This window comes from Rhagoletis zephyria, unplaced genomic scaffold, assembly GCF_001687245.7.
Source record: "Rhagoletis zephyria isolate East Lansing unplaced genomic scaffold, Rhagoletis_zephyria_1.1 Rzeph_scaffold_15839, whole genome shotgun sequence".
NCBI classification, from domain to species: Eukaryota; Metazoa; Arthropoda; class Insecta; order Diptera; family Tephritidae; genus Rhagoletis; species Rhagoletis zephyria.
In genome coordinates, this window is record NW_016172905.1 from 1 (window position 1) to 12513 (window position 12513).

The following is a 12513-nucleotide window of genomic DNA, read 5'->3' on the forward strand; positions in this document are numbered from 1 at the left end:
TGGCGGTTACTTTTGGTTATGAGGTAAGTGCAATAACCGTAAGTCGATAATATCTAACATAAATAATCTGTTTAATTAAACTCACTTATATTTTAGATAATTGCATTAAGCTTGTGTCCATTTTGTTTGATTTTTTATTTATTGGAAAAACGACATACGACTAATTTACAAGGGTAGAAGTTATAGCTACTATTTCGGAGATCAACCTATTTTTTTCAAACGTTTATTCTGAAATGAGTACTATTTCGGAAATTTGGCATACATTCTGAAAGTTACCCTGCGGCAATTAGAAACATATCGCAGATGTTCTTCAAAGGCACTTTAACTCTCTTTCTAGGCTTGTTTGCATAAGTTTGAGCAAGATATTGCTTCAAGGATAGGAAACATATATGATCTGTGTAAATTTTTAGAGCATAATATCAAAAATGATAAATTTTGAATCAAACAAAAGACTTTTAAGAACATCTGCGATGTCTGTTTTGAATTGAGAATCTTATCATTTTGCTGAAAACAAGATTTTCATACGTTTTCTTCTACGACAATTCTTCATAATCCACCACGCTGTTATCGATTTTTGACCCGATCCAGTTGCTTACCTTTGTAAGCTTACAGTGAGTTTTGTATCACGAAAACATTATACCGAGTTTATATGATATTTGTAAGCATAAAATAAATAAATATATATGTTAGGGTGCTTGACTCCCCTACAAAAAAAAAATCGGTACTGTTTTTCCATCGGAATCATAAAATGAATTATAATTTGAGACCTCAGCCAAAACATTTCAAAAAATATTAAGTTTCACGTGAGCTAAACCGGATTGAAAATTTCTTTCAAGCATAAGTTCTTTTATAAATAAAATTAGTTTTGAATAATATTTTTTCCAAAAAAAAAACACTTATATGATAGAAGAGTTTAAGCTTAGAAGGTCTGAAATTAAATTTTTGGAGTAGATATTTTCAAATCAGTCCAGTTCACGTAAATCTTAATACTTTTTCGAAATAATTTGGCTTAAGCCTTAATAAATAATAAATTTTATAATTCTGGTGGAAAAACTGTAACTTTTTTGGTGAATGGGCTACAAAATCGCATACTCAAAATCTTTCTAATACCGAAAAAATTAACGCCATCAAAAAAAAAATCCTATGTGGAAATGAACTTAATGAAAGATTTTTGAATGTAATGACACCATTATTTTTAAATGCCTGACTTTGTCATTTGTCATTTTTGCCATCTAATGCCTAGTGGAAATCCAGCATAAGAAATCGAATTAAAAAACTTGAAATTTGTACCAAAGCTGGTTGAATTTTTTTAATATTGCACAAATTTTGAAAGCTGCATTTAAAAGGTTTTTGTTAAAGAACACACTATATCCTTATAAATAAATTTTGTTTTATTTTTTCTTTTTAACTCAGTTATCAAAAACAATACACTAGAGAATAATAATTTTTTGCCAGATAACTTGATAAACAGGCAGGTGTGAATATCCCATATATCGGAAAAAAATTAATAAGTTTTCATAAGCCCGGACTATTTCTAAGAAATGGAAATAAAAAAATTAAATTTTTGCCAAAATTTGTATTATCATTTTTTGTTAAATATGGTTCAAAGGTAAAAAACGCGGTCTTTGTTAAGAAATAAACTACATTTTTATAAAAAAATAGTTAAAATTTAATAACAAAAACCAAATTTGTTAAAACTTGTCATTTTGTGGTGCACTTATAATTTTGCCGCGGAGTGTACTATATATATCATATGAAAATTAATTTTATTAACGATTAAGTTAAAAATTAATACAATATTGGTAAAAATTAATGATTTTTGATAATTTCAAAATCTTACCAACATCGTATAAAAAGGCGCAGAGTTTGAAACTTGGATTTACACGGCTTTTGTTAAAGAATAAACCATGAAGTTTATCTACTTTATAAAATTTAAACTTTTAGAGCAACTCAAATGCTCAAATGTTTTAGGGCACAATAGGTCTCTTGGTCGCAGTGCATACTTCTATTAATTATCTATCTAACTCAAATGCTGAATAAAGGTGAAACAAAAAATAAATAGATGAAAATATAATTTTATTTTTTATTTGGGACTGAAAGCTAGAATTTAGGTGAGAGATTGAAAATTTTGAAACATTTTTGTTATGTTGTCAAACTTCAAAAATTTTCAGGCTCCCTCTTAGCGGTTTTACCTTTAAATTTTTGTATCATNGTGGTCCAAAGTTATGCGGTAACATACATAAAAAAAAAAATTAAAAAAAAATTTAAAAAAAAAAAAAAAAATAAAAAAAAAAAAAAAAATTTAATAAAAAAAAAATTTAAAAAAAATTTTACATTTATTTTCGCTCCAGTATCACTCCCAAAACCTCTGGAATTTGTATGCTACACCAAAAAAACGGGGCAGTGTAGTTGGCAATCCTGCTTAAGAATATTTTTAGATAAGCAAAAAATACTTTTTGTATTAACGTAGTTATGTAAGTAATAAAAATAATTTCGTTTCATTTCAATTAAACAGTTTATAACAAACAATTATTTAAGGAGATGACTAAGTTTGTTTACAAATTATATTTCAAAACGGATTACGTTATTTTATTTGGTTTCATTTTACTTTCGTTTAATTTTATTTTATTTTGTTAAAAAAATTTTGCTGTATCGCTAAAAAACAAACTGCTTAGACATACATATGTATTTACTCCCATAATTCTACAACACGTACTTAGAAACAATCACACAAACATACATATATACATGTCTATATGCAACTTATTATGCAAATTTCTATTGAGGCGCGTGCGACCGTAACTACTTCGAATGTAGCGCGCCATCAACACGTTTTCCTCAGCTCAAACGATCTCAATATAAAAAAAATTACCCCTTTTAATAATAACTTCCGTTTGCACAGCTTTGCCAATGTTTTTTCAAGCTATTTTGGCTTTGTTTTTGTTTACAGACATTCATACACACTTTCATACATAATTATAGCCAGTGGGAAAAGTAGTGCATAATGCATTACATGCGTGATAAATAATGTATGTATTTCTTATGAGTTCTAGATTCTATTACTATTTAATATGTAATCAGTATTCTAGTGTATCCAAAAATCATTCCTGCATTAGTGGTATTTCAATATTGAATGTCCCACTTTTCTTAGGACATCGCTGTGGGAAAACTAATGCATTTTCGAATGTGAAAACGGCTGTTTAACTTATGATTTTTTCGATTACCATACAATACATTTTCCCACTGGGTGTGTATGTATGTCTTTTCATATGTACTAAGTAGGTGTGAACTAAAAATGTGCTTATTTTTTATGTTTAATTGTATTTGTATGGGGTTTAACGACTTTGCCGTTTTCTACACATGATTTTAGTTATTTAAAAAATTTAGCTAAGCTTTATGTTCATAGGCTGTCAATAAATGTATGTATGTAGACTTTGGTACAAATATGTTGATAAAAATTTTATTTCATAATTTTTGCATTTGTATAATAATTCTAACTTGAAGATTTCCGAAAGTACATACTAATTAAAACATGTACGGTGCCATTATTGACATGAAATATATACGAAACTTTTTTCTAGCGCCGCTGGCAGTTACGATAGGTATACGATTCATGATTTTGTGAGTAGTGTGCATTTCATATTTTTCCCTAATTTATTGCGTCAGGTTTTGTATTCTGTTTTTACTTCTAACTGATCTTAATATCCATAGATTTTTAAAAAATTTGTGGGCAATTCCATTGTGACTGTTGGGACACTTGACTATAGAATGTGATGAATTGTGAATTATAACTTTGTCGACGGAACGTATAAAACACTGAATTATATCTTTTAACATAGATAAATAACTAACATGTAAAATGCCTTCCAAAAAATACCAAACAATTTCTAAGTTCCTTATAACTATTATTTGATTTGTCGTTGTCCTCTTTTACATGGAATGACCCATGTCTAAATAAAAATGTTTTAAAAGAACAACTTTATTGGAAATAAAAATTTCTGCTTCATGGTTGCCAGTTTTTATTATAACAAAGACATGCTTTTCTGAAAATTTCCTAAATTCAAACTTGTTCTTCCAATATTTTATATTTGCCACTTTTTCAACGTAAGTGACGTCTTTATCTGTTTATCTGCTAATTATATTTGAGTTTTTATAAAGTACTTATGTACGTATTCGTCAAACTTTCTTGATGGTGATAATGGAAAGTTTTGGAAGCTAACTGTAGAAAACACTCCCTTACATATCAGGAAAGATGTTAAATTTAGTATGCGTGTTTTTCAGTGCAAATGCAGTGTAACAAGAAACTATAAATGTCGCCGAGTAAATTATTACAAATTCACACTCATAAATTTTCACTCATTAGATCTCCTATCAGCCTCCCACATGTACGGGAACTTTTCTCCATATAAATTCTTATCAGTTGCCGCCCCATTTGACATGCATGCATTTAAATAAGCAAGTCAAGTATTAAATGCATACATACATACATACATACATACATACACATATGTACACATATATATGTCGTTATATGAAAGTTAATATCTCCTCGTGTTGGAAAGACTTGTAAGTGAATATGGGCGATTCCAGCGAAAAGTCTACCGCGAAAAAATAAAGTAAAAGTCCTATATCCAACTTATTCATAGGACGATTTGGCTGCTTTTTATAATTATAAATTTTGTCCGCCTTCATTTGGCGATTGTACCAAACCGATTTCAAAACCAAGAACACCATTGGAAAGGTATTTTTCTGTAGATGAGAAGGGGTTTTTATAGTTTCAAAATTGGCCAAAATCGTGGTATTTGTGTATAGTTGTTGTTGGAACTAGTTTAATTTGAGTTGTTTTCGTATTTGAAATTTTAAAATTGAAAAGTACATAAGAATTAGGGTAACTGAAAGGGTAAGAAGATTTATTGAAATTTTTCCTTAGCAATCGAATCAAATTCAGACATAAACAAGTAAGAAAGTCTAAGTTCGGGCGGAACCGAACATTAAATACCCGGCGCCAGTATTTAATATATGATTTTCACCTTTCCGAAAGCTACCGCTACATGGTAAGCCGGGGCGTATCAATTTTGAGTAAATTAGAGTCCTTAAATTTCGAAATTTTGAAGTTTCAAGCAGTTCTGAAATTTACCGTTATATGAAAAGCGGCCTGAATTTTAGTCCGACAAATTTTTTTTTTACTTTTGTTTCAACATATTTTGATTAAAAAAAAATACCGCTAAAAATAAAATATTTCACACAAACAACAAAAAATATAATAGATAATCCCATGAGGCTATTGCCTGAAAATTTTAAAATGCACTTAGTGGCATTGTGCTACTATGATAGCACGGCCGAGTAATCATAGTCAACTTATGTATAGTAGACTGCATCTCCCCATACAAAAAAAAAATTGGTACTATTTTTCACTGGAATTATAAAATCTATTATATTTTAAGATTTCCGCCAAAATATCTCGCAAAAATACTAAGATTTACGTTAGGTGGACGGATTTGAAAATACCTCCAAAAATTGAATTTTTTAATAATAAAAACGGTTTTTTTAATATTTTTTGAAAAAATTACCTCAGATGACTAAACAGTTTAAGCTTAAAAAGTTTGCATAAGAATATTTAAAAAAAAATTTCTACAGGAACATAATAATGAGATTTTTGATGCTGTTTTTGAACTTTTTTCAAAGACTGGTTTAAGAAAAACTTGAATAACTCAGTCAACACCTTACCAACTTACTGACTTATGAGTATCATTAGTAAAGTATTTTCTCACGCTTTTAATTAAGGTCAAATAAACGAGTGTCATTCCATGTTGATTTAGGCAGTAATGGTATTTGATAAGGAAAAAATTGGGTCGTGAATGAGTTTTTTTGCAAATAAATAAAAAGGGTGAGAAAATAGCTTTCCACATCACAAGTCTATATATATCGGCAAAGTTTTGCAGCAGTTATTCAAGTTTTTCTTAGACAAATCTCTGAAAAAGGTAAAAAGATTATTATTATTATGATTCCGAAGATACATTTTTTAGAACACCTAAAACCCCCACACGGACAGACGCACAGACGGACGGACAGACAGACATGGCTTAATCGACTTCTCTATTCATTCTGAGAATTTATGTATACATTTGTCTACAACTATCTCAATTCTTTTTGGCTGCTACAAACAACCGTTATGTGATATACCCTTGTGCACAAGTATAAAAATTTGGTTATCGAAAGATATCAAGTTACCGAAACTTATCGGAAAGTGGAAGTTTATAGTTATCGAAATTTATCAAGTTATCCATGTTTATTGAGTTATCGCAACGTATCAAATTATACAAATTGATCAATGTTTATTGAGTGGTCGAAATTTATAGACACAAAAACTTAGTTATTTTAGCATTGTTTACAGAGGTAACGAAATTTATCAAGTTATCGTAACGCTTATAGTTCCTTCAATATATCGAGTTATGGATATTTATTGATTTACTGAAAATTTTCGGTTTGTCGAATCGAAGTTTTTAGAATTTTAAAAATATACCGAGTTATCGAAATTTCAAGGTAATCGAGTTATCACTGCTTATCGAATTTTACCGTGTTACCAGAGTGTAGCGTGTTATCGAAATATGTTGAAAGCTTCCGAGAAATATGGAGCTTTAAAAATTGATCGAGCTAACGAAATTTATAGAAGTATACAAAGTTTATCGAGCTATCGATTTATTTCGAGATATATACATTTTGAGTTAACGATGTTTACTGCTTTTGAAATTCATTGAATTATCGATATGTATCAAATTAACGAATTTTATTGACAAACTGGAATGTATCGAGTCAATTTTTAAGTCCCCCAAAGACCTTCCAAAATTTAAAAAATTGTAGGTACGTTTTAGTTACAAAGCAGGAGGTTTTTGGGTAAGTAATTTTGTACCTCATAAGTTAAACGACGTGCTAGGTTAGAAAAGCTCTCTAAAGGCAGTGTCACACGATTGGGTACTTACCCAAAATTTGGTGCAAATTGTATCCCAATCGTGGGAATGCACAAACATTTATCTCCCAATCACGAAAAACAATTTGCTACAATTTTTCAATAGAAGTTCCCTTTTTTATACGAATCGTGTGACTACAAAAAAAATGTACCAATCGTGTGAACCTTAAGGGTACTGGAAAACTAGAAAAAACGGTCGAATTTCGACAGTAACTGCATTTATAGTATGCATTGGTTAAGTAAGCAGAATCATTTTAGCCAAAAATGGTCTCGTTAGGTGGCGCCAGAGTCGAGATATTTTGAAAAACCCGCATTTATACTCTGATTTGTTTCACATTTGGCAAGTTCAGTTGAAACGTACCAAGACATAGATTTGCAAAAAATGGAGCCGCTTTCGGCGCTGACGGCAAAAAAAAGTAAATATTACATACTACAAATAGTCTTGCCCAATTCGCAGAGCTTTGCAGATTTGCAATCGAAGTCAAAATCCACTCCTCTTTTTTGTATCGTCACGCCAGCGTGTATGTTAAAACGCTACTACCACCAGTTGTATTTTTTTTTTTACTGAATAAAACCCATTTAATTGCTATGCAAATATAGATAAACCTTTATACAAATTTCACTTGTAAATTTTTATTTACATTAAAGGCGCTAAATAAATAAACTAAAATTATATGGACGAAGCAAAATACATTTTAAAACTCAACTTTTCTTAGGTCGATCTCTGAACCAAAGTGTTTTTAGACCGAAATTTCTTCTAAATCATACATAATTCTGAATCAAACAAGTTTTTGAGATCACTCTGGTTTTTCATGCACTGGCCGGGGGAAAAAATGGTGACAGGTAATAAGATCAACGGAAATAAGGTCAATTGACTTTATTTCGCACCATTACATTTTTAAAAGCGAAATAAAATCCATTGACATTATTGCTCTTTCAAACATTAAATTTGCGTACTCCGCGCGAGCGGCGCGCACACCACGTCACGATACGTCGCGGCCTCCCCCGGCCCCCTTCCCCGTCTCCCACCGTGCTGTAACGCAAGTAGATTTATTTTTNTGTTTTGAAAATGTGGCTTTATTTTATTGCTAAATGTGAATGATTAAAAGTAATGGCACCTTTTTTGGCACTTATATTTTTATATTTGGCACATTTTGGCACTTTTTTATCCCCAATATGGCACCTCATAACTAAGGATAGTTGGGGCAGTCCTGTTTGGAAGATTTCTGGTGTGTTTTGGCAACAACTTGTCTTCAGTAAAAAAGCATATAGTTTGTGTTTCAAAAGTGTGTGAAAACCAATCAATTAATTTACATGATCTCGGTTCCGATATTAAAAAATCAATAATTGTTAATACCCACATTTTGGCACATTGGCTTGAATGTGCCATCTTATAAATAGTGTCGTGGTTTGCCTTGCTTTTAAATGATGTTTGTAACATTGTTGGCGGAGACATGAATACAGTGTAAGACAATTCCTTTTCTATGATTGTTTCCTTATAGAAAGGTTGGTTTCTTTTCCACCTTAGACATTCCGAATTCCGAAAATATGCTAATTTAAAACACAGAATTCTTTCAGTGTTCCTCCGGGGTTTTTAGACATGGACTGTTTCTTCAATTTAATAGTGTTCGCTTTATTTTTGTGGAAACAAAACATGTTTAACAAGTTCTGGATCATTTCTACACTCTTTCTTCAAACATTTCTCGTATTCCAGCTGTGCTTTGCGTTTAGTTTTTCGCATCGTGTTTTTACATATTCGTAATTTTAAATTTTTTTTAATAGAATCACTTGGTGGTAGTTCATGATTGTGTGTGGATTAATATCACAACACTGAGGATTTGGCAAAAGCCTTTTTCTTCTATTAAAAAACAACACTTAAGGGCAATTTTGTTGTAAGAACAAAATTTTTTTCTATGAATCGACATACTTTAAGCATTGTTGACGCTATTTCCATTTGAATGAGGAAATGGCGTCAATGACTTTATTTCCAAATTTTTGTTAACTTTATTTCGCTTTTGAAAAGGTGCGAAATAAAGTCAATTGACCGTATTTCCGTTGATCTTGTTACCTGTCACCGAAAAAATATTACACTTGTAGTCTAGAAGCAATTTGAAGTACAAAAAAAACGATTTGGGTCACAAAATTGCCCAAAAAAGCTTTTAGTTAAAGTTAAATTAACATTGGGGAGCGAATTGAATTCTAGTATGGCGGTGTATTTGAGAGCACACTAACTGAATATCAAAACAGATAGTTTCAAGGATACATCTAAAAGAGTCTATTTGCATTAATTATGATGATGTGCACCTATGTATGCCGCTCAGATTTACAATGTCAATCAAGCAAAGTATCTTCAACTCTAAAATTTGTAGTCTTACTTTGTTTTTAATTTTTTATCTTGACATTAGACAGTGTAGTTCGCAAATACATATGTATTTATGTACATAAATACATACTTCCATACATATGTGCATACATACATAGGTGGAGTAGTTAATTTACAATGCCCAAGATAAAAACGTTGACTTTCGTGAAATGAATTTCCTGGCAGAAATGATAAAATATTTTTACAACGCCAGCATTTACATACATACATATGTATGTTTGTGCATACACGCATTCTTATCAATAGCAAACAGTAGACAGCAAAAATATGTAAATCAATCTCCTGTAATGTGTATATTAGAGCGTTTTACAATGTCTTGTCCAAAAAAAAGTTCAATTTGTTCCAAGCCATTTGAACACTCACTAGAGTATTTCAGGAATGTGAAAAAAATTGCCATCCTGTAAAAACATCTAAATCGTTTTGTGAGATGTCCGATTTATATAAATAATACATCTAGTAAAAGGTATTGTAATCAGAATAAATATTTTATGGATATAAGTTTTATGTATCGTTCTAGTTCAGTACATTAGGGTGTTCCAACATTTTTTTCTAGCTACCCCCCATGCTTCTCAAAAAAATACAATCGCCGGAGTAGGGGTAAAACTGTAGGTCCTTCCTCTTTGTTTGACAACATCAAGGCCACAAATCGGAGGAGAAGCTCGGCGAAACTCTAATTTATGTGTAAGCTCCAATCTATTATTATTAAGTATTATTGTTTACTTTGTAACGATAAAGTTTTGACCGTTATTTTTGACTTTTGTTGTTTCCATGATCCCATAACCGTTATTTTTAGGTCTATTTTTTAGATCAGTATTCATTGAAAACGGTCATAAAAACACAGTCTCCGTTATAGCGAATATTTTTTATCGAAAAAATTAAAATTTATAAAAATAACGATCACATCTGGCTGAACAAATAAAAACCTAAATTTTAGGATTATGCTTCATCAAAAAATAAAAATAAAAGTTTAACGATTATTCTTGATCGGCAAGATAAAAATTAAACTTTATTGATTATGCTTTACCGAAGAAATAAAAATGTAACTATTTCTTGTCCGAAAAAAATTAAAATTAAAAAATAATAATTTTGCAATGATCTAAAAATAAAAATTTTAGTATTAGTGATTATTTTCCTTTCCCTGCTAAAAATATTCACAGACCGCATACATTTACCTTCCAGAAAAAAGTTGAATTAATATTTTATTTTCTTTTGTGGAAAAAACTGGACATGTTTATCCCATGAGAAAGCGATACTACAGTATTCCCCGCTTAATTGCACAATTTTTGAAATGAAAATTATTTTGTGAAGTGAGTTAATTGTTTACCAAATTTAAACCAAATCGGGTAATAAATACAAATTTTCCCCGAGCGGGACTAAAAAACATTAAGTTTTTATTTAAGCACCCAATAATTCACCGAAGCTTCATCGCAGTCGTAAGAAATGCTATGGCTTCCACGAGGAACAATAGTCAATGTAATGGAGGAACCTGGAGGAGGCGAATGATTTTAAGTGAAACTTTTTCATGGCAGCAATACATTTGGAGGTTTGCCGTTGTCTTTTCTAATTTAGATGTCACTCGTACCAGACATCGTGCCCAGATCCAACGGAGTGTTAGTACGTGCCTCTAACCACTCAGGCACAGCGACCATTTATATAAGTGTAATTTTTTTCCTTAATAGAAATACATGTTTAGAAAAAACTGCATTCAAACTTTTCTTATAAAGTCACAAATTAAAAAGTGGTCCCTTTAGACCCCACGATAGTTAAGGGTTAAGGTTTTTTTTTTGCAAAAATTAGAGAAACCATTTGCTAATCTATAAAAAGTCGGTGACAGGTTATAATATCAACGGAAATAAGGTCAATTGACTTTATTTCCCACCCTGGTGCCAAATTTATAAAGAAGAACATACAGGCATGTTCTGCAAATCGTACGATTTTAAATTGGTGTTATTTGCAAAGTAGTTTTGTATATTTGAAATCAAATTATTAAATGTTTCAAATGCAAACTGCCAGAAACACATCATTTACATTATATCTATCGATTTAGTGCCAAATTTTTCCCTCTTTTTTATAAATACTCCGAAATAGATTTTATAAATCGCACCGATTTGAAATCGTACGATTTGCAGAACATGCCTGATAGTCTAGACTCTCTAGGCTATCGCTGAAACCATCGTATTCCGATTTTCGTAAAATGCTCGAAAATGAGATGATTGAATCTGAATTGCTACGAACGTATGCGCTCAAAGTGTATGCTTCATAGATTTTACGAAAATTAGGACTGCTACGGATTCAGTGATAGCCCTGAGTACCAAAATTTAAGAAACGAAACCAAATTTAGAAAAGTTTAGACAGTCAACACATGAAAACTGAAATCTAGGTCGCCATTCAAAACAAAGTACTATTTCAACTTAGATTCGTCTACTTAGCTTTAATGTATTGACTGTTTAAACTCTATGATTCGCCATTTTGGTTTGGTTTTCATTTGCTACCCATATTTATTATTTCAATAAAAATATTAAAATAAATAAAATTTAATTATTTATGTTTTATTTTATATTGACTTATTTTCAATCTTTGTTGCTTCGTTTTTTATTTTATTTTGCCTTAGTTTATTATATATTATTCTGTTTTATTTTCATATTTTTTTGTTTTACTTTATTTAATCATTTATGGTTTTTTCTCTGTTCATATCTTGTTTTACTCTATTTATTAAAATTAAATACTACCTTATTTGAATAAGAAATCCATTATTTTCTATTGAAATTCTTTTAGTACATCGTCTCAGCGCCCAGTCAATCTGAAGTGATCATAGGTATGTTTGTGCCATGGTGTAAGGATTGCAATGCCAATGTCCTACTGCAGGCGGTAGGCATTGTCGGTGCTGTGATAATGCCCCACAATCTATACCTGCATTCGGCCTTAGTCAAAGTAAGTTTTACTTACCTTAAATTTTTCTACGTATGTAAATTCACAATCTCATTACAGTCACGTGATATCGATCGCCGTCAACCGAAAAGAGTGAGCGAGGCGAATTACTACTTCTTCATTGAGGCGTCAGTGGCGCTGTTTGTATCCTTTATTATAAATCTTTTTGTTGTGGCGGTCTTTGCGCATGGCATGTATGGTAAAACCAATCAGGACGTGGTATGTAATTAAGCAA

The 12513-nt window shown here is 30.9% G+C and overlaps 1 protein-coding gene across 1 annotated transcript; it reads left to right on the forward strand.

Moving 5' to 3' along the window:
• Nucleotides 1-6: 6 nt before the first annotated feature.
• Nucleotides 7-12497, forward strand: LOC108379195 (protein Malvolio-like; the record flags this gene model as incomplete). The annotated part of the gene is made up of 3 exons (XM_017635517.1): nucleotides 7-23; nucleotides 12126-12281; nucleotides 12339-12497. Coding segments are annotated over exons 2-3 (273 nt in total), but the record flags the coding sequence as incomplete, so codon positions are not given.
• Between the last annotated feature and the right edge of the window lie 16 nt (nucleotides 12498-12513).